The sequence below is a fragment of the Cannabis sativa genome, chromosome 1, assembly GCF_029168945.1.
Source record: "Cannabis sativa cultivar Pink pepper isolate KNU-18-1 chromosome 1, ASM2916894v1, whole genome shotgun sequence".
NCBI classification, from domain to species: Eukaryota; Viridiplantae; Streptophyta; class Magnoliopsida; order Rosales; family Cannabaceae; genus Cannabis; species Cannabis sativa.
Window position 1 is genome coordinate 44,769,696 of NC_083601.1, and position 26,419 is coordinate 44,796,114.

Genomic DNA, 26,419 nt, shown 5'->3' on the forward strand with positions numbered 1-26,419 from the left:
TACAAATGCTAATAACGAAAGAAGATAGGTACAACAATACCTAATAATGAAAGCAAAAAGTGTCAAAACTTTATAGACTTGATATTGTTATAAATTCTCAAATTAGTCTATTATTCCAAACCACAAATATGGAGATAGAACATTCACACACAGTACTCCAGATCTTCTTTCTTCTCCATGCATCGTTTTACAATTGTTAAAGAGTCTCACATTGATAATTTATTAAAACTAAATATCATAGATACGATATTTGAGCTAATATTCTCATTTTCAATTAATTTTTAGATGAAACCTCATGTATACTTTACTATACAATCATAAATTTTAACATAAGATCAGAGTCAAATTAAATTTTAAATTCGATCCAAATTCAAAAATTAATTCAAAAGTCGAAAGAGTCACTTGTGATTCAGAGACAGTGAATCAAAAAAAGTTGATCGCTTTTAATAGAGTCGTAAAAAGTTGGTGAGCGAAAAACAATACCACCATCAATATACGTCTCATATTGATAATGTGTAGAAACTAAATACCATATATTTGTTTTGAGACGACGGAACCCAAACACCATACCATACAATCCTAATTTCTAACATGAATTATCAGCATCAAACTACAGCAGCAATCAGTTTACACAGGGGCGGAGGCACTTTAAAAGGTGAGATGGCCCTGGCCCCCCCTGAAATTTTGAAGATAATGAAATTTATAGTATATATGTATAGTTAGTTTTTAGTTAACTATTATAAACATATATATATATTTGGATATATAATAAAATGAGATTACATATACACACACACGTATATTTAGCAACTTAATTACTACCTTTATGATGAAAATATATTTATGGAAATATAGTTAAGATAAATACTAGTGTTTCTTTATTTAAATATAATTACAAAATAAATTTTTCATTTTTTTATAATTATGGACATTGTACATATTTAAAACTACTCGTAAATTTTTTAAAAAATCTTAAATATTCTACAATACTAAAAATAAAGTTTAAACAACTCATGATTACCACGCATATAAGAAAAAAAATATGAGTACAACAAAATATTTTAATCTTCTTTTATCTAAATTTATTTTCATGATTACGTAGGTTGTATTTATCTAGAATCATCTATAAATTCTTACAACAATATTTGAATTGTTTACAGTGCTAAAAATAAGGTTAAAAAAATTTGTTGCACACATGATTATTTTTTTTAATTTGTTTGGTAAGTAATTGTTTGAATTTTATTTTTCGGCACTATAAATTATTCAGAATTTTCTAAAAAATTACAAGTAGTACGAGAAAACTACAAAATATGCGATCATGAAAAAAAATAGACTAAAAAACTTTCTTAAATGTCAAAACGAATTTTTTAGCTAGGGGGTGCACTATAAATTTTTTCAAATAAAAATTAATAGTTGGCCCTCCTAGTAATTAGGTCCTGGCTCCGCCCCTGAGTTTACATATAGTTGGATTATTGGTAATCAACCCCAGTAAGCTTCCTGTAATTGATGAGGTTAACCCAAGTTAGATTTTCCAAACAGAATAATCTTATTATTAAGTGTTGTTATATGTGGATTCATTTAATATTGTATTGCATTATTACATGACATGTATCATTATATATCATCAAAGAAAATTTAGAGTAGTCTACACTTACTTCTTGGCCCCCACAATAAATGCTAAGGTGGCTATATAATAATGAGCTGGTTTAGCTGTACGTCTGGCTGGAGTGGAGGTATAGTCTATTTTGATCACAAAACCATCACATGCTAAGCATGTTAACGTAATTTCAACTTCAACACACGAGAGTTTGGGTGAGTTTTCACAAGAAAAAATCAACTGTGTAATTCTAATAATAAAAAGATTAATAGATTAATAAAGAGTACCTAATCTCATAAAAAATCAATTATTATACATGACTATAGCTCAAATGGGATCATTAAATTGTTTATCAAATTCCACGTGACACTTTTTATACAATATGTGAGACACATAACTGCTTCGCCCTTTAAAAAATGAAAAATGCTAAAAGGCATCAGTGGTGCCAAGTACCTTCATACGTGTTAATATCGCTATGGGTCTAATTAAGTATCAGGTTCCATATAGTTTAATATAATAGCTTTTAGGGAGTATCGCTAGCCAATCGCAAGACGACACGTCTTAAGGGTGCTAGGCACCACTGGTGCCCAATAACAATACTCTTAAAAAATATATATAATTAATTGCTTTTGTGTATTGTAATTACTTCTGTCTCAATCTTTTTATTGTACTTTGTTTTCTCCATGAACCCGCTTAGCATTGGATCAATATGTGGCATAGCTCAAAACTTAAAATAAACCTATTGGTATCTGATAGCTTGCAAAGCATGTAAGTTTGAGTTCAACACGACAACCCCAGCCAATTAATTAAGCTAATAATGGCTTATTCTACTGTCCCAAAAGAATTTGGATATATGAAATAGGAATATATAAAAAGTTTTTCCTAGGCAATAATCACTTTTTAAGCTGGTAAAAAATAATACTATTACTTGCAATTTTACAATGTGAAACACAACAAGCTCACTATATTCTAAAATCCAAAGGCAAAACTTCTTAAACCATTCTCAAATATAAAAACAATTATCAACTTCGTTAAAAAAGAAAGTAAACATTATTACTTACCACATTGTCTTTACCTTCTTGTTATCCATTCCACACTCTCCACCATTAAACTAGATCACCCCAAAATCAATTTCATATATATGGATCCATATATATGTATATGATATCTTGTAAAATTAAGTCAAAAAATGCAAATAATTTTTCTTATTCAGACTCATTATTTTATTATATTATTTTTCCATTTATATTATTATATATATTTTAAAAATAAAGTAGTAGAACTAGGAAAGGAACACAGAGTTACCTTATCTTTTCCCCTAATGAATGTATAGGATTAAACAGGCAAAAAACAAAGGCAAGACAGGAAAGATAGTTAGTTACCATTGAGGAGAGGGATAAGTACAGACCCCCATTTAATAGGTTAGTTCATTCAATCCCACCTAATAATTTTTAACAAAAAACAACAAAATTTATCTTTTAGTCAACAATAAATTTTTTATTTTTTATTTTCAGAAAAGAATTCAAGAAAATGACTTTCTTTCCTTCAAATAAATAAAAAAAATATTTGTAGGGACTTATAAATAAATACATAAATAAAGTGAGTAATTTGTAACTTATATTAGCCTAGTGTTTCACATTTTTCCTTACAAAGAGTGTGAAGGTCTCGATTTCGAATCCTTCTTCTTTTAATGAAAGAAAATATTACATTTATCCAAATCATAATTAACCCCATAGAATTTTGATAATTGCTACTTTAGTATGGTTAAATCTATCCAAAATTAAAAATAATAAGAAAAAAATTGTTCAAAAAAATTAAAAAAAATCTTAATACTATTTTGAACCCTATATCTTGTAAAAGTTATCAATTTAACTATCTTGTTTTGTTAAATGAAAAAATAGATTCTAAACTGATTTTTTGTCAAAATAAAACTTATTAATAATTCGATATAAAAATGTTATGACAAAACTAGTTATATTTTCTTTATATATGTTCGTATTAGAATTGTCTTAAAGATGATTATATTAAAAAATAAAATTGTTGAAAATTGAACTTATGATCCTAATTTTACCATTTTAGAAAATATAAGATCTATTTTATTATTTAACAAAACAAAATGTCCAATTGTTAACTTTTGCAAAACATAGAATATAAAATGGTATTTACTAAAAAAAAATAATCTAAAAATACGCTTAAAACGCACCGTATTACTTGATGCTCGGCAAACCACTTGACACTTGTCACTCTCATATATCGTAATCAGAACCAAAACGCACCGTATTAGATTCCCATTACCAAACCGAACAATTTGGAGGCAGAGAAGAGAGAGAAGGAAGAAAGAAAGAGGGGTACAGAGTCAGAAATGGCCACTTCCGCATCCGTGGATGCCGTCGCAGCTGCAAATCTTCGTTCTGTGCTGCAACGCGTCCAGCAGGCCGCAGAACGGTCCGGCCGAGGGCCCCAATCGATCCGTGTCGTGGCCGTGAGCAAGACCAAGCCCGTCTCTCTCCTCCGTCAGGTTTACGACACTGGTCACCGTTGCTTTGGCGAGAATTACGTCCAAGAAATTGTCGAAAAAGCTCCTCAGGTTTAAATTTTTTAACAGGAAAATAAGTTTGAATTGGCATCTTAGAGATACACATATGAATTATACATGTACATAAGTTAATTTGTTTGGATAAATTGCAGCTTCCGGACGATATTGAATGGCACTTTATTGGAAATTTGCAGAGCAATAAAGTCAAATTGCTTCTAAGTAAGAATTGCTTCTAAGTAAGAAGAATTAGCAAAAATACTTCATCATTGACGAAAGAAGAATGTTAAATACTAATCTTTAGTTAATCTAATTTTATGCAGATGGTGTGCCAAACCTTGCAATGGTGGAGAGTGTGGATGACGAAAAGGTAAGGACTTTGTAATAAGTGTCAATGGTTTTCGGGCAAAGGTTTCTATGTAATTTTAATTTATGAAGAAGTATGTATGTTTTGATAAATGTTTTTACTAAGAATTGCTGGGATAGTTTTCTTGATTGCCTTTGGAAAATAATATGGTTTTGTTGTGTTTCACATTTTAAAATTGTGAATAATTATTTTATGTTGAATGCAACATTTTAGAACAAGCCTCTGTTTAGTTCAGTACTTGCGTAATTCATGTAAATGTGAGATCATTTTATGTATCTTCAAATGGCATCCAGCTAGTATGGCATGCTTAGCTGAGCACGTTTGACTTTAATGCTTTATGGGATTTACTTGTTGCACTCAATATGTAATGCAGATTGCTAATCAACTTGATCGTTTTGTTGCAAGTCTTGGGAGAAAACCTTTGAAGGTTTTGGTCCAAGTTAATACCAGCGGAGAAGTGTGTGAGTTCACTTGATCAATGTATTTTGCAATTTAGTTGTGAAACTTGTAATTATTTCTGGAGTTTTGGATGTATTTCTTACCATGGAGGATAAAATGACTAGTAACAAAGAACTTTCATGTTTGGCTATGCTTCTCTGTAAATCTGTTTGTAATGAGTTGGTGTAGTTTTTTATGTCATTTACTTTGTTTTCTCCATGACCCCATTTAACGTTGAGTTATATTATGGCATAGCTCCAAAAATTAAACCAATTGAGGATTTAGTCACTATCCTAGATATGATTAAAAATGTACCCGAAGAGCTGTAGATTTATTGTCCATTCGAAGCGATCTTCTCTTAGTTTAAAATGAAGTCTGACTTCTGCTAAATAACTGCAGCAAAATCTGGTGTAGAGCCCTCTGGATGTGTGGAGCTTGCAAAGCATGTAAGTTTGAGATGTCCAAATCTTGAGTTTTCTGGCTTAATGACCATTGGTATGCTGGACTACACATCAACCCCAGAAAATTTCAAGGTACTGTCCACACAAATGACTTGCAATTTCTTAACTTTACTCCCTTAATTTTCAGTTGTGATTCTTGAACTTTGTTAACTCGAAGTGTTTCTTGTGTCAGGCATTAGCAAACTGCAGAACTGAGGTTTGTAAAGCTCTCGGAATAACTGAAGAGCAATGTGAACTATCAATGGGCATGTCTGGTGACTTTGAGTTAGCTGTAAGGATTTAATCATCGATGCCTATATCATTTGGATATTCTCAGTCAACAGTTTATGTTTTTCCAACTTATTTTCTAGGCCTTGCTTTGAGAAGGTCCCCACCATTTCATTTTCATTCACATTCATAAACTGAAATAAAATGAAAATGTCATTACAATAGAAGATTAAGAATTAGTTATCCGCTACTAATCAATGCAAGTTCTGTGTATAATTGCTTCAACTAATTGAAAAATTGAATGTTTTTGCAGATTGAAATGGGAAGCACTAATGTGAGAATCGGATCTACAATATTTGGAGCAAGGGAATATCCTAAGAAACAATCCTAGTTACTGTTCTATGAACTCGTAGTTTCATGATAATTTATGTTTTTGATAGAACTCTCAAATGGAGAGTTGATGGTTTGAGTTGTATTGTATGTGACCTGAATGGCTTAACTGAATTGATTAGATCAACTTGAATCATCACTATAAGCGTGGGTCAATATCTTGCTTACTTTTTCAAAAAAGAAAAAAAAAATAGTTATAACATATAATTATTCTTCTTATGTGTAAGTGTGTGTTAATGTTAATGTAATTTTTATTATTAATATCCTTGTATACTCATGTTATCTTATCAATTTCACATATATTAATAAGTTTAATTCAAGAAACAAAGTTTTAGAGTTGATTGGATTTTCTTATTTCACTCTATTTTGTTTTGGTGTGCGTTTATTTAAATTTGTTTGGTCATCTCCTTTCAATAATTAAAAAAAAATGGAAAATTCTACAATGCACTCTCTTAAAATGGATATATTAATGCACCCTTATCTGTTTTAGCATCCGAAATAATTTTTCAATTAAATTTTTTCTCATGGTCATGTAGGTTATAGTTATTTAAGACATCCTGCAAAATTTTTAGAAATTTAGAAAAGTTTAACACGCCGAAAATTATGTTCAAATAGTATGTTGCACGCGTGACTATTTTATTTTATACCCGTGTGAAATAGATGGTTTGACCATTATTTTCTATATTGTAAATTATTCTGAATTTTTCAAATTTTGTATGATATCTTAAATAGCTATAAAATTAGACTAAAAAATTTTTCTGGATGCCGAAACGAGTTAAGGGTGCATCAGTACATCCCTTTTAAGGGGGTTCATTATAGAATCACCAAAAAAAGAAATTACGTAGATAAAAAATTATAAAAATATGCCTAAATTTTTTTAGGTTTTAAATATCTTTATTTATAGAAATATTTTTTCAGTAAAAATAAAAAATTAATTTTTTTAGTTATTTTATAATTTATTTATAATTATTGTAAAGTAGATTTTTTATTATTTTCTTCTTTTTTTTCTTAAGTAAACTATATTTTTAAAATTTTACACATGTTTTTGTAAACAAGAATATGAAACCGTAAAATTGTAAATAATACATAAAAAAAATTAATTTTAAAAATTCTCCAAAATTATATATAGACTAGTAAATAAATAATCTAAAATTATAAGTAAGGAAATTAGTTTTGTCATAATTTCAAAGCAGTCTACTATATATAGGTGACTGAAATAGAGAGAGACTAGAAACGAAGGGAGAAGATTGGAGGCATTTGAGCGGGAAGGCAAAGAGAGTGAAGCGGTGGCTATGCCGGCGGAGGGAAGAAAACGACAGCCAAAAACCGCACAAGTAACTGGCCATGGAAACTGAAAGTGGAGGGAGGAAGAAGGTGTGATGTCTAGAACCACAATATGTTACGATATACATGTAATACTTCAGTTTGGCATTTTCACAAACACTTGGTAGACATTGGATTCAAAAACTAGTTCAGAACGAAAAGCATGAAACTTTACAGCCTTTCTGTTGATGGGTTTTCCCAAATGTCTTTGGTAAGAAGAACTTGGCTCGTAGAATCTTTGTTTGGAAACCAGAGCAGATTCATGACCACTAGTAAACGGGTCCAAGATCGAAGCAAGACCAAGAGAGTTCATGATCTTGAAATAGTGACAGAGAAGTGGAAGATAGCTTTTAAAGCTCTGTTATTAATGGAGGTTCTCAAGCAAGAGCCTGAAATGGTAATCCCTGTAAGGTCTCTGCAACAGTACAGGAGGCAGATTAATCTTCCAAAGCCTCATAAGGTTTCTGATTTTATTCGAAAATCGCCTAAACTTTTCGAGCTTTACAAGGACAGAAAAGGGGTTTTGTGGTGTGGGATGACGAAAAGAGCTGAGGATTTGGTTGAGGAGGAGGAGAGATTGATCGAGGAGCATGAAGATAAGGCTGCTGAGCATGTCACTCGATTGCTAATGATGTCAATCAATAAACGCCTTGCATTGGATAAGATTTCCCATTTCAGGAGAGATTTTGGCTTGCCTATCGATTTTCGAACCAATTGGGTTCACAAGTATCCTCAGAATTTCAAGCTTGTTAAAGATGGTGAAGGTGCTCAGTTTCTGGAGCTTGTTGATTGGAATCCTGCTTGGGCAATAACAGAGCTGGAGAAGAAGGTAATGGGGATTACTGATCCCAGTGATCACACCCCGGGAATGCTTTCTCTCCCTTTTCCTTTGAAGTTTCCACCTGACTATAAGAAAGTTTATAGATATGGAGGAAAGATAGCACATTTTCAGAAGAGGTCTTACTTGTCTCCTTATGCTGATGCAAGAGGACTTGAGGCCGGTTCACCTGAGTTCGACAAGAGGGCCATTGCGGTTATGCACGAGCTGCTTAGCTTCACCATTGAGAAGAGACTGGTTACTACTGATCATCTTACACATTTTCGAAGAGAGTTTGTTATGCCTCAGAAGCTTATGAGACTTCTTTTAAAGCACTTTGGAATTTTCTATGTTTCAGAGAGAGGAAAGAGGTTTAGTGTGTTCTTGACTGAGGCTTATGAAGGTACAGAGTTGAAGGAGAAATGTCCTTTGGTTCTGTGGAAGGAGAAAGTACAGAGCTTTACTGGTTACAGAGGGAAAAGGAAGAACTTCGAATGTTTTGATGATGAATCAGACATGGAAGAAGAAGAAGAAGAAGAAGATAATGGCTCGGTTCGGAGCAATTCTGAAAATGAGAGCAGTTGTTTGGAAGTTGAGGAAGAAGAATGTGGTAGTGATTTAGAGGAGAGTTTAGTAGCTGATAATGCTGAAAACGAAATGGAGATTGAAGAGGTTTGCAATGCGTACAAGGACAAGGAGTATATATGAAAGTCTTTACTTTATTATAATACAGTTGATTTTGTTTTTTTTTTGTTCTGCCAGTGTTCTAGAAATTTAATGCAATAATATACATTACTTTTCCCAGAACAATGTAACTAGACAGAACAAAAGATATAATAAGGGAATTATGACTTTAAACTAATTTCCTCAGTCACCTATGTTTAATATAATTCTTATACATATATAGTTATAACTTAAATCTAATTTGGTAACTAATAATTTTCAATTATTTATTTATTAGTTATATATAACTTTTGTTAGAAAGGATGTGTCAAAAAAAATTGTTTGAAAGGAGAATATGTTAGAAATTTATTGGGGGTCATAACTATACATATGTGTTGGGTCATAAAAAAAAAATAAGTTAAATTTATATAGTCTATTTTAGAATAAAGTTTATGACTTAAGGGTATTATTATTATTATTTTAATATGTGGATACTTTAAGGGTAATTTTTAGTTTAATGAGGGGCCAAATAGAAATAGTCAATAAATATTATTAACTGTTTGCAGTATCTTATTTTTTATTTTCTTGAAACCCCATCATCAAGAGACAAAGGTTACAGAAAAAAAGTTCACTGCAAAATTAGAAAATCATATCTTTTTTTGTTCTTCAAGCGATTCAATGAACTTTGATACGCTTCCGCAAATTTGTAATTCTATTGTTTAATTATATTGAATTAATTAAGACTAAATTTGTGTTCTTAACAGAATATTCTTTCAAGAGGAAATAATACATAATAAAATTTAAATAAATTGTAATCTTTATTTTAGTTTTAAATTAAAATTTGTATGTTATAAAAAGATAAAATAAATTGAAATTAGCTAGTTCTTTCTCCTTTTATTCTATCCATGTTTCTTGCCTTTCATTCTTTCCTTAGGGACTATTTTTTAAAAAAGAAATAGAAATTACTGCATTATAATTATGTGGTCATTATATAAATAATAAGCAGACCGAAAGTATTATGGGGATGAATTATATGCTCTCGTACAAAAATAATAACCATTGTATTTCAACAACAATTATTTTTTGGTGTTCAATTCTACATTATAATAGAAAGATTAGTTGTTGTTATAGTATTTTAAACTTCATCTTATACCTTTTAAGAAAAAACATTTTTTTTGTGCATTGGCAGTTGAATTTGATAACCAATTACTTAATGGGTATAGTATATATATGTGAATTGTAATTTATATATGTATTTATTTATAAAACTTATTAATAATTCAATATAAAAATGTTATGACAAATTAGTTACATTTTTTTGTATCTGTTCGTATTAATAATTGTCTTAAAGATGATTATATTAAAAAATAAAATTGTTGAAAATTGAACTTATGATCCTAATTTTACCATTTTAAAAAATATAAGATCTATTTTATTATTTAACAAAACAAAATGTCCAATTGTTAATTTTTGCAAAACATAGAATATAAAATAGTATTTACTCAAAAAAAAAAAAAAAATCTAAAAATACGCTTAAAACGCACCGTATTACTTGATGCTTGGCAAACCACTTGACACTTGTCACTCTCATATATTGTAATCAGAACGAAAACGCACCGTATTAGATTCCCATTACCAAACCGAACAATTTGGAGGCAGAGAAGAGAGAGAAGGAAGAAAGAAAGAGGGGTACAGAGTCAGAAATGGCCACTTCCGCATCCATGAATTGTATATACTATATATATGTGAATTGTAATTTATATATGTATTTATTTATTTATTATGATTCTCGTTTTCTAAGCCGGCGAGTTTAGTTATGAACAAGCTAAATGTGTCAATCTTCAATGGCGCCCTGAACCTGAAACCTCCATCATCAGTAACAGTGCCTCATCAACATGCAAAAGCCACCAACACCATACATTTCAATGCTATCATCAACCGCCTTGCATCCCAAGGATCTCATCATCATGTTCTTTTAACGTTCTCATCTATGCTTCAAAATAACACCCCTCCAGACACTCACACATTCCCTAGTTTGCTTAAAGCTTGTACGTATCTGGACTTGTTTCCTCTTGGTCTTTCGTTTCATCAATCTGTTGTTGTTAATGGGTTTTCGTCAGATTCTTACATTGCATCCTCTTTGATTAACTTTTATGCTAAGTTTGGTTACGTACGCCATGCTCGCAAAGTGTTTGACAATATGTCTGAGAGGAATGTTGTTCCTTGGACTTCTATCATTGGATGTTATTCACATGCAAGTGACTTTGATCAAGCGTTATTCTTGTTCAATGAAATGCGGAGGCAACAAATTAAGCCCAATCCTGTTACATTGCTAAGCTTGCTCCCTATAGCTTCGGAGCTTAACCACGTGAAGTGTTTTCATGGTTGTTCAATTTCATATGGTTTTGAATGTGATGTTACTTTGATGAATTCCATATTAAGTGTTTACGGTAAATGTGGAGGCATTGAAGAAGGTAGGAAAATGTTTGAGCTTAATATGACCCGAAGAGACATAGTTTCATGGAATTCTTTGTTGTCGAGCTATTCCCAGAATGGGAATGTCAGAGAAGTATTTCACCTTTTGTATAAAATGAGAGTCGAAGGTATAGAGCCCGATAAGCAGACATTTGGTCCTGTAGTTTCTGCAGCGGCGACAGAGGGTAATCTTAGATTGGGAAAATTGGTTCATGGGAAAATTTTAAGAAATGGATTTGAATCAGGTAGCCATGTTGAAACGTTACTTGTAGTTATGTACATGAAGTGCAGTAGTATTGATACTGCATTTCAGATATTTAAGCGGATACAAAATAAGGATGTGGTTTTATGGACGGCAATGATCTCAGGACTTGTACAGAATGATTGTGTCGATAGGGCATTAACTGTTTTCTCGCAGATGTTAAAATCAAGAATAGAGCCATCTACTGCTACCGTGGCTAGCGCTGTTGCAGCTTGTGCAAAATTGGGTTGTCTTCATATGGGAACATCAATTCATTGCTATGTGTTAAGGCAAGGAATAACTCTAGATATCCCTGCCCAGAATTCTCTTGTAACCATGTATGCGAAGTGTGGGCGTCTGCAACTAAGTCGTGTAGTTTTCGAAAGGATGAGCAAAAGAGATTTGGTATCTTGGAATGCAATAGTTGCTGGATATGCTCAAAATGGTCATTTATGTGAGGGTCTGTTTCTCTTCTCTGAGATGAGAAAAACACTTCAAAAACCAGATTCATTAACAGTTGTCTCTCTCCTCCAAGCTTGTGCGTCGATTGGGGCACTCCATCAGGGGAAGTGGATCCACAATTTTGTTATCAGAAGCTGTATTAGACCGTGTATACTGGTAGACACAGCTCTGGTTGATATGTATTCAAAGTGTGGTGACTTGAAGAATGCTAAAAAGTGTTTCAATGAAATGTCAGAACAGGATTTGGTCTCATGGGGCACAATTATATCCGGATATGGCTTCCATGGAAAAGGGAAGACTGCTTTGAAGATGTATTCAGAATTTTTGCACACTGGGATTCAACCGAATAATGTGATTTTTCTGTCAGTTCTCTCAGCTTGCAGTCATAATGGGCTTGTTGACCAAGGTTTGAGCATATTCCAGTCCATGACTGAAGAATTTGGTATTGCACCAAATCTTGAACACCGTGCTTGCATTGTTGATCTTCTCAGTCGAGCTGGAAGAGTAGAGGAGGCATATAAATTCTACAAGCAAGAGTTTGCAGAACCTTGTATAGATGTTTTAGGCATACTCCTCGATGCTTGTCGGAACAAGGGTAATGTAGAACTTGGTGAAATTATTGCAAGACATCTTCTCATGTTGAAACCTATGGATTCTGGTAACTATGTGCAATTAGCACACAGCTTTGCATCAATGAACAGATGGGAAGGTGTTGGTGAGACATGGGCCCAAATGAGATCTCTTGGTTTGAAAAAACTGCCTGGTTGGAGCTTTATTGAGTTACATGGGACTATAGAGACATTTTACACTAGTCACAATTCACATCCTCGACTTGAAGATATTGTATTGACTTTGAAAGCATTAAAGATGGAAATGAGAAAACTAGGACATTAACCAGCCAAAAAGGAGTGTTTGGAAAGTATGTTTCTATAGACTGTAGTTCACAAGCCATGGAAGATAAATTCCAGTTTATCTTCCTCTCGCAGCCGGTTGTCCTAGTTGTTGCTTTTAGCTCATATATCAACAAACTGCAGCAGGGTTACATATGTCTCAAGGCAAATATATCAGAGATTTGCTAATCAAAGCTCAGATGCAGTGCCAAACCTGCCTCAACTCCCATGACAAGTGGTTTAAAACTATTTGCTTACAATGGAAATCCTGTTGACAATCCACAAATGTACAGATCAATAGCAAGAGCCCTTCAATATCTCACAATTACAAGGCCTTATGGCAAACCCCTTGACTACACAGTGGAATGCTGTCAAAAGAAGCTTAAGGTATCTAAGTGGGACTGTTTCTTATGGCATTTTATTCAAACCTATTGCAAACATAGAAGTTACTGCAATTTGTGATGCAGGTTGGGCGAGTGATCTTGATGACAGATGTTCCACTTTAGGCTATTCCATATTTTTTGGTTCAAATTTAATTGCTTGGCAATGCAAAAACCCGATCAAGTACTGAAGCTCAGTATCGCAGCGTAGCTCAAGCTGTTTCTGAAATCACATGGCTTCATTCTTTGTTTTCAGAACTTTATGTTCGATTGACAAGACCTCCAATTATTTGGTGTGACAATCTTAGTACTCTCTTGTTAACTCCTAATCCCATACTACATGCTTGAACTAAACATATCGACTTGGATTTATATTTTGTTCGTGAAAAGATCTCACAACAGCTGGTTTGTGTTAGTCATGTACCTGCTGCTGACCAAGTTGCTGATGGTCTAACTAAGGCCATTTCTAGCTCTCTGTTTTGATATGTTTAGACACAAACTTGGTATTGGTGAGTGTACTAATTCCAAATTTGAGGAGAACTGTAAAAGAAGTTCGTTATGTTAGCTGTAGGGGTTAGTTATTATAGTTTGTTATTCTCTTGTACAACTGTACTCTTTCGGTTACAGCCTTACTAGCTTAAGGTTTGTGTATATAAGCTTGTAATGCCCTTTCTATGATAATAAGACTATTCTTTTCAGTCTTCTCTTTCGAACTCTTTCTCTCTGGTTCATCAATGGTGCGACACATAATTTTTAACGAGAATAAAAGTATTCAGAATAATTTAAGTTATTGATCGTTGGTGCTTGTGGTAATTAAAGTATTCCAAATAAAGAGAGAAAAAAAAGTTGTAAAAATTGAATATAGAAAGAAAAGATAAAAATTAAAAAGATCATGCAGAAGTATACATTTCGCTATTCAATTCGACAGCCTGTTGAATAATTTTAGATTTAACCCATCTGTAAATTTCTAGTGACACAGCAGTAAGAACCAAAATGACTAGAATTCCTACACAACTCCATTTCCATTTGGTAGGTTGATTTTGATTAAGGATGATCCCTTCAAATATATCTGCTATTATTAGGACTATTATCACATAACCCATAAGCCGATGATAAATCCCCCAGCTTTTCCAGCCACAATGATCATACTCCTCTTCCTTTTTCGGCTGCCAAAAAATGGCAACCATCTGATGAAATTAATCAAATAAATCATATTATAAAAAGAAAAATATTTCTCAGTAGAAAATTTAGTCAATAAAATGATTAATTAGTACATGCATTTTACCTGTATAGTTGTGAGTGTAAAAATAATGATACCAAGAATTTGATGTGATCTAAGCTCATGAGAATGTTGCTTGGAAGTATGGTCTATAAGTATTCCAATAAGCCATCCCAATGTCCCCAAAACATATCCAATGCTTTGACACATTATGTGATATGAATACCATTCATTCAAGTGAATGGGAAATTTACTAAAATACCTTGCTATTATTACCCCAACAGGCAGTAGAATTCCCCATCCTATGATTATTAGGATCCCATAAGCCTGTTTTTTATTTTTTTAGATGTGTATAAGGTTAAAAATTCTCTCGAACTAATATAGTAATGTATAAAAATTTCAATTGATCTTACGTTTCTTAAATGAGGATGATGCTTGGCTTGACCTCTCCATGATCTGAGATTCGTTGTCACTTCTGTATCTTCATTTCTTTGATGATCATTAGAATAAGCAAATAATTTTGTATCCATAATGATATTTATGGAGTTTGTAGCATTGATACGATGTAGGTGGATTATTAACCAAATGAAAATTATGAGGCAATGTTTAAAACATGTTGTCATGTCCTCTGTAATAATCTTCTTTGTGGAGAAAAGTAAGAAATAATAAAAAAATAAATAAAAGTAATATGAAGCTCATCAAGAGCTTAAGTTTGAAGATAATTAAATCTCAATTGTGAGAAAGAATTTATATATATCATGAAAGGAAATTAAAGAGAGAATAATAAATATGATTATTGGTGTTATGATGATGGCTTTGGAAATGTTTTAAGTACTATAATGCAGTTGAGAATATGTGCTTTCCTTAGTAGATTGGAGAATCCTTTATGTCTTGTTTTAAGAGATGTTGAATCATTAGATTTGATTCCCATCTTTTCTTTTTCTTATTTTTCACATTTTTATTGCATGCACATCTTTCTTTTTTCTTTGTTTCAAACTATTCTGAATGAACCCATATGAGAGTGAATACTATATTAATTTAAGGTCATGGGATAAAGGAATCTAAGACAGAGACCCTCAAAAGGAATGATTAGAAATGAGAAGTGAAAAGGTCCTCACCCTAGCTAGCCTAATTGATCACTTGAGAAAGTTACTAGCGGTTAGACTCTGTTTTTGTTATAAGGGCAATAAGGTTCAGTAAACAGAGCATTAATATCTTAATTTATATTCATTAGCACCACACTAATTTCAATATCTCAATTTATATCTAACTAATATGTAAAATTATATAGTTTTTATTTTACTCCAATCCTCACAAACTTCTATTGTTTAATTTTAATACTTTTCACAATATGTCCACTTTTGAGAATAGGATTTAAATTGAATGTAAGAAATGGCCTAGAACTTACAAAATCTATTTTTATTCTAACTTAATAGAAACTAAAACTTCCATACAAAAAAATATTTATCTGTATAAATTAAAACTTTGACATATTTTTTCTTTTTAAAGAAGAACTTTGACATGTTTGATTTTACCAACATGAAGTTGAAAAAATATATACATATAAGTTAATGAAATATTTTTCTTGAGAGAGAATTTTAAGGAAGTAAGTTTTTTTTTCCTATTACATAAATCCAGTTTCAAAATTTAGTCCTTAAATATACATTTGATAATTAATTCATTTTTTTTTTTGTTGTAAGGATAATTAGGACTTGTAGTTGAAGTTCTATAATAAATAACAGCAATTAAGTCTAGTTTATCCATAACAAATTAGAATTTGAGAGAAAAAAAAATTGGCTACTGACTCAGAGACTTGATTGATAATTATTTTAAATTTTTCAGAAAATTGACTAAACTGCAAAATACTCCAAATGTGTTTATGTTAACCCATATTATGTATAATGTTAACTAATACAAAAGTGAATCACATATATGCAAAACACATATTTGACTAATCGTATAAAAAAGAAATAAACTTAATTGATAACATAATAAGTACTGACTACTGAATCATTAACTATAACTTACAAAAACATAAATATTTTGGTACTAAAGTTCACTTACTAATATAATAATAATAAGAAAAGTCCTCTTACTAGGCCGTTAAGTTATAAAAATATTAAAATAGAGAAGTTTTTATATTTATATAAATTGTTTTAGTACCACGAGTGATATAAAATAAATAAATTGCACATGTATTAACATATCATATATCAGTGATACTGATCATGCACAAGATACACAACTATATTATACTATATAATATAAAGTATTTATAATTTCATTGCAAATGGAAGCTAGCAGATATTAGAGATCACATTTTCGGTACAAACACAATAATGCATTATTATTTTTTTTTGTTGCTAATAACGTCTTTTGTACCCTTATATATATTTTGAGGCTATAAACCTAATACAGACCCAAAAGTGGAGAGTATAGTACTTTTCTTTCTATACAAGCAAACGATCTCTTCTAAATAGTTATTAAGTAATATCTAAGCAGTCTTTATGAATTTAGACCACACACACACACAGAAGAAATTACCTTTATACTCTTGCACATTCATTTCCCCAATTGTCAACTCTCTCCCTTCTGTCACAAATTTTTTTCCCTATAAAATTAACACATATCTCTAAAAGTACAATATAAACACTACTCTCATCCCTTTTAATATTTCTCTCTACACAATATTATTTTTATCAAATATGAAGCTTGTAGTGCTAGTATTTCTTTTCTTGACAATACTAGTACTACTAGCTAATAATGTTGGAGCAATAAATGATGATGATGATGATAATGATCGAATCGTCATAAGCTCATCATCATCATACGACACAGAAAATCAAGATCATGATGATCGTGACTATGAATTCGAGAAAACTAGTCACGATTGGGTACGAGGTGGGCGAGTTTTGGCGACACAGAAGATGACATGTGACAAGTTTCCTAGAGTTTGTCGTTTGAAGAGCAGTAGTGGGCCAGATTGTTGTAAGAAGAATTGTGTGAATGTGAAGAGTGATAAGTTGAATTGTGGTATGTGTGGGTACAAATGCAAGTATACTGAGATTTGTTGCAAAGGGAGTTGTGCTAACATCAACTTTGACAAAAGGCATTGTGGTGCTTGCAAGAACAAGTGCAAGAAGGGTCAGTATTGTGTTTATGGGATGTGTGATTATGCATAATTAATTGAAAATATCGGTATACATATAGTACTAATAATTAATTAACAGTTAATTAATGTACTATTTATATTTGTATGATTTATTGATGATTGCCTTTTCAATTAGGCACTTGATCAACAACATTTGTTGATTGTTTCTTATCATGTATTATATCCCTGCAATAAAGAACAAAAATAATACTAATAATACGTAATCGTTTTTGCTATTATATCCTCAAGTGTTGGCGACTCATACGCACATATCACCAAATAAGTTAACAAAAAAATTGTTAGAAAAAACAAGTTACAAAGTTCATCATAACAAAATTTATCATATACTACTCCATAACTAAAGAGTGTGCTTTATATATATTTTTTTCTTAATTTGTATATAAATTCAAATCCAATCGTTTAGCCAAAAAAAAAATTTGTTTTTTTAAATAATAAGAATCATTGTATTGCTTTAAAATCCCAATTACATCAATTACAATTTCCATATACCCATGTACCCCTGAATTTTATATATCATCGATCCTTGTATAGTACTATAATATGATCAAACTATTATCTATCTACATTTTTTGTCCTTGGAAAAACATGGAGAATTCGAAATTTAATTTCACTTTGAATATTTTGTACAATACGATTAATGTGCCAAACATTGTGAGACCCAAAGACACCATTCTTTAGTAACCAAATGTTGTAAACTGTAGGAATTTTAAGATAGAATTTTACTATCTTGCCCCCTACACCAACAAACAAACGAATCAAATACCAAGGTCAATTTCGACCTTTAACTGTTCACTTTGACTTTTCAAAGTTAACCCAAAACGACCCCGTTTTGTCTTTGAACAAAACCTAGGAATGGATCGAGAACCTTCTCATTTCCTCCCTTTCTCTCTGAAATGCTAGAAACCCTAGCAGAGAGTTTCTCAAAGAGAAACTCGAATCCAAACCCTAGAAACCCAGAAATCCCAAACACAAAACCCAGCAGAAAGATCAGATCTACAATGATCTGATCTTTATACTCATACACACACAAAAACAGAAAGATCTAAGTTTAGAAAACACCAGTTTTTCCCGAAGTTCACCAATAAAATTGGCTACGTCTCCGTTTGAGCTGCTCCTCAAATATGAGAGCTCGATTCCACTATATCAAGTCGATCTGAAGTACAATCATGAAGATTCCAAGTCACAGGTAAATTTTGACTGGTAATCTTAATTTAATACGAGTGTTTATGTGTTTATTTTGTGTTTAATCCCTCTCTCTCTCTAGATCTAACCCCTCTGTTGTTTTCTTTGCATGTACGAGCTTCGATTTCTGGTTCTTCAAGCTTCAAAGTTCTGGATCTTGAAGAACACCCTCAACCAACATAATCTGGTTGATTTGCTTTGAGGTATATTTATAGATCTAGGGTTTGTCTTTTAATTTCAGCATGTGTTTAATTCTGTTAGTTACTGATATTAGTTAGGTATGGATTTTCCTAATCCATTCTAACTAATTTCAGTTAGGGAATTAGAGGCCGAAGGCCAACTTAGGGATTTCCTTTTCTGTCCTTTTGTATCTGGTTGTATCTGGTCTTAATATCAGTGTAAGTGGAGGATTATTTTTAACAATTTCCACCTAATCCTTCACTGAGCTGATATTATAGTGGTCGAGTCAATTTAGAGGGTCATAGCTCTGTGATCCAAAGGATCACCTTATCCCTGATCCAACCCTATTAAGTTTAAACAATGTTTAAACTTAGATAGGGTGATCACTTTAGTCCCCATGTCTGCAGGGTTCTCTTCTGTAGGCACCTTGTCAATGTTTATGTGTCCCTGTGTCACTTTATCTCTGATGAAGTGATACTTTATTTCTATGTGCTTGGTTCTGTCATGGAACATAGGGTTTCTGCATAGGTGTACACAACTCTGGCTATCAGAGTAAATTACTGGTTTTGTGTCTAGTAATCTTAGCTCTTCTAGGACTCCTTTAACCCATATGCTTTCTTTAATGGCCTCTGTAGTTGCAATGTACTCTGATTCAGTTGTGGATAATGCCACAACAGGTTGTAATTGGACTTTCCAACTTACACAATTTCCCCCTAGTAGTAGTATATAGGCTGATGTAGATTTCCTACTGTCTCTATCTCCGGCATAGTACGCATCCCGAAGCATTCTATTGCTTTGTGCTTCCTTGTTGCTTTACGTACTTGAGTCCCGATTTAGTTGTCCCGATTAGGTACCTTAGTAACCATTTCATAGCAAGCCGATTATTATTAACACCGGGATTTGTCATGAATCTGCTAAGTACACTAATAGCATAAGCAAGATCAGGTCTAGTGCTTACCATTAGGTACATAACAGATCCAATAGCATTAGCATAAGGAATTTTACTCATTTCCTCCTTCTCAGCTTTGCTCTCAGGGCATTGCTTCTTAGATAGTGTGAACTGTGTAGTTATAGGTTGGCTAGCAATTTTAGATCCCTTCATTGAGAATTTCTCAATAATCTTGTGTATGTAGTCTTCCTGATTTAGAATAAGTGTCCCTTCTGCTCTGTTTCTCTTAATAGAGATTCCCAAAATCTTAGTAGCTTCCCCTAGGTCTTTCATTTCAAACTCAGTCTTGAGAAGGCCCTTCATTGTGTTTACTCTTGCCCTTTCTTTACTGATTATAAGCATATCATCTACATACAGAAGTAGATATATGACTTTATTAATATCAGTACCTTTGTAGTACAAACAGTGATCATAGTAACTCTGAAAACCCCAGTTTTAGCATAAATCCATCAAACCTTTTATTCCATTGCCTAGGAGACTGTTTTAACCCATACAGTGACTTAACTAGCTTGCATACATAGTTTTCCTTCCCTTTTTCAATATATCCTTTAGGTTGTCTCATGTAGATCTCTTCTTCTAGTTCACCATGTAGGAAAGCAGTAGTAACATCCATTTGGTCAATTTCTAGGTTGAATTGAGTAGCTAGACTTAGCATTATCCTTATAGTCTTGTATTTTGCAACTGGTGCAAATACTTCATTAAAATCTATACCCTCTTTCTGTGTAAATCCTTTGGCCACTAACCTGGCCTTGTATCTTATAGGTTCATCCTTAGTTCTGCCTTCTTTCTCCTTAAATAGCCATTTACAGTCCACTATGCTCTTATCTTTAGGTTTAGGCACTACAATCCAGGTTCTGTTCTTCTTAAGAGATTCCATCTCTTCATCCATTGCACCTTTCCATTTCCTGGAATTTGGTCCTTTAATGGCCTCTTCATATGATTGAGGTTCATTATTGGCCATTTCCAATTCACTCATAAAGGCATATGCAATGTCTTCATCCCAAATATTAAAACTGTACTTAGGATTATGTCTTGGTACCATACCTTTGTCACGACTAGTTGATAATCCCCCAAGTCTTCTTGAGTGCCTTCATCAACAATGTCAGTGTTGTCTTCATCAGGTTCCACCTGAACCTGGTTCCCAGGTTCCACCTGAACCTGATCTCCCTGGTTCTGTTCAGGTGTGTTCACTGTTTGTTCCACCTGAATAGATCCAGTTTCTTCATTTGCAGTGTTACCTGCATTTTCAGTGTCTTTTGTACCTGCACTAGGGTTAGAAGAAATAGGCAAACATGGAAATATATCTTCTTTAAATATTACATCCCTGCTATTAATAGTTTTAAACCCTTTTTGTTCCCAAACCCAAAGTCTATATCCCTTAACTCCTTCTGGATATCCCAGAAAAACACATTTCATAGCCCTAGGTTCTAATTTCCCAACACTTTGGTGTGCATATGCTGCACAACCAAACACTCTGAGATTAGATAAGTTAGGAGGTTTACCAGACCATTTTTCCTCAGGAGTTTTGAATCCATTTGCACTGGATGGACTCCTGTTAATTAAGTACACAGCTGTTAAAGCTGCTTCTCCCCAGAAACCTTGTGATAGTCCAGATTGCAACAGTAAGCATCTCACTTTGTTGAGAATGGTTCTGTTCATTCTCTCTGCAACTCCATTCTGTTGGGGTGTTATTCTAACTGTCCTGTGTCTCTGTATGCCATGTTCTTTACGGATAATTGTTAAATTCATCATTACAAAATTCTAATCCATTGTCAGTCCTTAGAGTTTTTAATTTTTCATTTGTTAAATTTTCCACAAGTGTTTTCCACTGTGTAAACTTAGAAAAAGCCTCATTTTTATGTTTTAACAGAAAAATCCAAACTTTCCTTGAAAAATCATCAACAATAGATAAAAAATATACACAGCCACCATGAGTACTTGTTTTCTCTGGTCCCCACAGATCAGAGTGAACATACTCTAGTATTTTCTTAGTGTTGTGTGTGCCAGTGGAAAATTTCAGTCTATGATGTTTTCCAAGTACACAACACTCACAAAAATCAAGTTTGCATACCTTGTCATTACCTAGTAAGTTCTGTTCACTCATTAGTTGCAGTCCTTTCTCACTTATGTGTCCTAGCCTCTTGTGCCATAGCATTGCATTTGAGTTGTCAGTGTTGCTGTGAGCAGTGTAATTGCAAGGTACAACTGGTTGTCCTTTTAAGTAGTATAAGCCTCCATCTTTGTGTCCTTTCATGATAGTTAGGGCTCCTTTGCTTATTTTCATTTGTCCAGATTCAATCTTGCTAACTATGCCTTGGTCATCTAGAACACTTAGTGAAATTAGATTCCTAGCTAGGTTAGGAACATATCTAATTTCACTTAGAGTTCTGACCATTCCATCATGCATTTTAAAGCTTATAGATCCACAGCCTTGTATATCACAGGTACGGTTATTTCCAAGTATAACTCGCCTCCATTTGTTTTCTGAAATCAAACATAAAAGCTTTATTATTAGTCATGTGGAAAGTGCAACCAGAGTCAAGGATCCATTCATCTTTGATGGATGGTCCAACTTGGTACACTTCACCACTTTCATATCCAGTAGTAATATTAGCATCATGCATATCAGATTTAGGTTTAGAGTTTGAGTATTTAGAGTCTCCCTGTCCATGTGGTTTTTGTTTGTTATTTCTTTTCAAGAAATAACAGTCTCTTTTGAAATGCCCAGGTTTACCACAGTTGTAACAGCCATTAGTTTCATCAGAGTTTCTAGGGTTAGAACTTGATCTGCCTCTTTGAAAACCTCCCTGTTTGTTTGAACCTCTGCCTTGACTTCTACCTCTGTTATTCCAAGGTTTTCTTGGACCTGGTCTGCCCCTACTCAGGTTGACTTCACCATTAGAATGTCCACCTTTCTCTGTCCTCATTTCTAAGTCTTTAGATTTGAGTGCAGAGATCACCTCTTCTAGGGTTATAGATGTCCTTCCATACTTAATAGCAGTCTTGACTTCTCTGTAGGATTCAGGTAATGAATTTAGAATAATAATGGCCTGGTTTTCATCACTTAGTGCCTCATTTTCCCCAGAATTTGCAAGTTCAATATGCATCCTTAAGAATTCATCCAAATTTTGATCAAGAGATTTGGATGAACTCATTTTAAACCCAAAAATCCTTTCCTTCAAGAAAATCTTGTTGGTTAGGGATTTCTGTTGAAACTGTTCTTCCAATTTCTTCCAAATCTGGGCAGGAGTTTCTTCCTTGTCAATTAGTCTGATAATGGCATCTGATAAGTTAAATATCATGATACCAGTAGCAGTTTCCAAGTATTCTTCTTGTTGAATCTTGGTAGTCCCTTCTGGCCATTCTATAGGGTCATTAAGTACTCTCAATAATTTCTGTTGAGCCAATAGTGACTTAATCTTTCTCCTCCAAATCCTATAATCACCAGAACCATCAAATTTGTCAATGTCAACCTTTAAATTGCTCATAATTAATGAAGTTAAGTAAAATCAATTAAAATAGATAATAATAGGCAATTCAGTTATAATGGTTATTAGAAAATGTCCCAGAAATCCTTTGTTAAAGATTTCAGATTGGTTTTGTTGAGTTCTTGAATTTCTTGTTTGTGTTTCTTGATTTCTTGCTTGAGTTCTTCTCCTTCTTGATATGTTTGAATGTTGATCTTTACAGCTTCAACCAAGCTCTGATACCATTGTAGGAATTTTAAGATAGAATTTTACTATCTTGCCCCCTACACCAACAAACAAACGAATCAAATACCAAGGTCAATTTCGACCTTTAACTGTTCACTTTGACTTTTCAAAGTTAACCCAAAACGACCCCGTTTTGTCTTTGAACAAAACCTAGGAATGGATCGAGAACCTTCTCATTTCCTCCCTTTCTCTCTGAAATGCTAGAAACCCTAGCAGAGAGTTTCTCAAAGAGAAACTCGAATCCAAACCCTAGAAACCCAGAAATCCCAAACACAAAACCCAGCAGAAAGATCAGATCTACAATGATCTGATCTTTATACTCATACACACACAAAAACAGAAAGATCTAAGTTTAGAAAACACCAGTTTTTCCCGAAGTTCACCAATAAAATTGGCTACGTCTCCGTTTGAGCTGCTCCTCAAATATGAGAGCTCGATTCCACTATATCAAGTCGATCTGAAGTACAATCATGAAGATTCCAAGTCACAGGTAAATTTTGACTGGTAATCTTAATTTAATACGAGTGTTTATGTGTTTATTTTGTGTTTAATCCCTCTCTCTCTCTAGATCTAACCCCTCTGTTGTTTTCTTTGCATGTACGAGCTTCGATTTCTGGTTCTTCAAGCTTCAAAGTTCTGGATCTTGAAGAACACCCTCAACCAACATAATCTGGTTGATTTGCTTTGAGGTATATTTATAGATCTAGGGTTTGTCTTTTAATTTCAGCATGTGTTTAATTCTGTTAGTTACTGATATTAGTTAGGTATGGATTTTCCTAATCCATTCTAACTAATTTCAGTTAGGGAATTAGAGGCCGAAGGCCAACTTAGGGATTTCCTTTTCTGTCCTTTTGTATCTGGTTGTATCTGGTCTTAATATCAGTGTAAGTGGAGGATTATTTTTAACATAAACCAGTGGTTGATTTGTTTTGCTTTATCAATCCAGAGCAAATTATCTTCCCACATTCACTGTCTGAGACCTCTATCCCAGCCAAGTTTTCAGTCTTTCCAGTCTCGTCGCACCACAAAATAAACATGTGCGATCAATATTAATATCATATTTAATAATGTGAGTTTTGGTGCGGAACTTAACTTTCATTGATAACCAAAAAAATGATTCAAAGTTTGGGAATGTAAAACAGAGCAAGAAAAGAAGAAGAAAAAGAGAAAGAGAGGGAAATGAAGAAGATGAGAATAATGACTGCTCAACTCTCAACTATTGAAGCAGTCTTTCTATTTATAGAGATCACCGTACAATTAAGGACTCGTGAGTGAGCTAACAAACTCAACTAACTGAACAGAAAATACAAAACAGAAATAACTAACATAACGAACTGAAAACTAAGTGATCATTTTCATCATCAATACAATCATCTTCTACTTGACCCGGATCCGGACCCGATCCTTTAGTCATGCACTCCTTTCCAAGAAATGCTCTATAAATGGTTTCTACTTTCCTCAATATATAATTGCTTTGGCAAAACCATGATCTGAGCCCAATAAAAATAAATTGAGATCAAAACTGAATTATTAAATGTGACTCTTCTCATATTGTCATGTGGTAATTTTATTTTTATTACATTTTTAATTTTCATATAATAAAAATGATATTATATAGTAAAAAAATCTTAATTTGTAAATATCATTGGAATCAAATTAATTATATTTTAATAATTGAGAGATTATTATAACTCAATAGAAGTATTGTTACAAAAGATTCAAACACCAAAAAATAAAAAATAATATTTCTGATTAATTATGACATTGTTTGTAAAATATTAATTTATGTAATTAAAACTTGTTTAATACATTGATTTTACTCTTTAATAAAATTGTTAGTTACTGCACCTTTGAACTCGCGAGCATGTAATAATTAACTCGCTAGTATATATATATATGAACACATTAATTCTAATTGAATCCAAAAATATTTTTTTAACTTTTCATGCATATGTAGATCGCTTCTTATAACATAATTTTTTTTTTCTATTTCTTGACATAGATATAAAGGTAATTCTTTTGTTTATGTATTATATTAAAAGGAATTCAAGCTTAATTGGAATATTATTAGAGAACTTAAAAATTGTATAAGTAATATCCAATTAAACTCCAAATTGGAATTAAATTTTTGTTATGACAAATAGGAATTTATTCTTCAGTAGACGAATTTATTTTACTGAAATATATAGATTATATAATGATACATAGTATCATATATATGTATAATGCAATAAAAGTCAAATACGGAGTACACAAGAGTATGAAGTGCTTCTGTAACTGATTTAAATATCCAAATTCAGTATGTCAAATAAAAAGGGTCAATAATTTAGAATAAACAGGACATCTCTCTTCCCAATCGATCGTTGGTTTTCTTAAACTCGTAATCATGCAAGTTGCAAAGTCAATTAATATAGATATATACATATATGTATACATGTCTTCCTATTTTCTCTCCAACATACATAAATCTTACCAAACTTATCTAATCTTTACCTAAAAAAGAAATGTAGGTATAATGTACATTTGAGCGAGGGTTAATATATTTTTCTCCTTAATTATATGTGGATTAATTATAATAATCATGCATGTTATACATATAGTTCACTAGAGGTACACATACTGCTATACATATATATATTATATATACATTGGATATAATATGGATCCAACCGTAATAATGTGTATATGTAATGATTAAGTCATTTCGTCTCCACTCCTTAATACTACGTACGTACAATATCATATGCCCATGAAATCACA

At 32.6% G+C, this 26,419-nt stretch overlaps 5 protein-coding genes across 5 annotated transcripts; 4 read left to right on the plus strand and 1 right to left on the minus strand.

The window, feature by feature from the left end:
* The first annotated feature begins 3,816 nt into the window (after positions 1-3,816).
* Positions 3,817-6,321, plus strand: LOC115707711 (uncharacterized). The gene is made up of 7 exons (XM_061117003.1): positions 3,817-4,184; positions 4,286-4,352; positions 4,454-4,500; positions 4,871-4,958; positions 5,335-5,468; positions 5,569-5,667; positions 5,917-6,321. Exons 1-7 carry the CDS (start codon positions 3,960-3,962, stop codon positions 5,992-5,994), a joined length of 738 nt encoding a protein of 245 aa, XP_060972986.1. The 5' UTR covers positions 3,817-3,959; the 3' UTR covers positions 5,995-6,321.
* Positions 6,322-7,152: 831 nt separating this feature from the next.
* On the plus strand, positions 7,153-9,052 carry LOC115703594 (protein WHAT'S THIS FACTOR 1 homolog, chloroplastic). The gene has a single exon (XM_030630826.2). It carries the CDS (start codon positions 7,480-7,482, stop codon positions 8,839-8,841), a length of 1,362 nt encoding a protein of 453 aa, XP_030486686.2. The 5' UTR covers positions 7,153-7,479; the 3' UTR covers positions 8,842-9,052.
* A 1,353-nt stretch (positions 9,053-10,405) lies between these two features.
* On the plus strand, positions 10,406-13,953 carry LOC115708133 (pentatricopeptide repeat-containing protein At4g04370). Its single transcript, XM_030636331.2, has 2 exons — positions 10,406-13,251; positions 13,332-13,953. Exon 1 carries the CDS (start codon positions 10,613-10,615, stop codon positions 12,866-12,868), a length of 2,256 nt encoding a protein of 751 aa, XP_030492191.2. The 5' UTR covers positions 10,406-10,612; the 3' UTR covers positions 12,869-13,251; positions 13,332-13,953.
* A 2-nt stretch (positions 13,954-13,955) lies between these two features.
* Positions 13,956-15,234, minus strand: LOC115707540 (cytochrome b561 and DOMON domain-containing protein At4g17280-like). Its single transcript, XM_030635544.2, has 3 exons — positions 14,877-15,234; positions 14,530-14,790; positions 13,956-14,431 (listed from the first exon to the last, which is right to left on the minus strand). The coding sequence occupies exons 1-3, from the start codon at positions 15,084-15,086 to the stop codon at positions 14,135-14,137; spliced, it is 768 nt and encodes a 255-aa protein (XP_030491404.2). The 5' UTR covers positions 15,087-15,234; the 3' UTR covers positions 13,956-14,134.
* A 1,897-nt stretch (positions 15,235-17,131) lies between these two features.
* LOC115704616 (stigma-specific STIG1-like protein 1) lies at positions 17,132-17,796 on the plus strand. Its single transcript, XM_030631817.2, has one exon. The coding sequence runs from the start codon at positions 17,169-17,171 to the stop codon at positions 17,643-17,645; it is 477 nt and encodes a 158-aa protein (XP_030487677.2). The 5' UTR covers positions 17,132-17,168; the 3' UTR covers positions 17,646-17,796.
* The last annotated feature ends 8,623 nt before the right edge of the window (positions 17,797-26,419 follow it).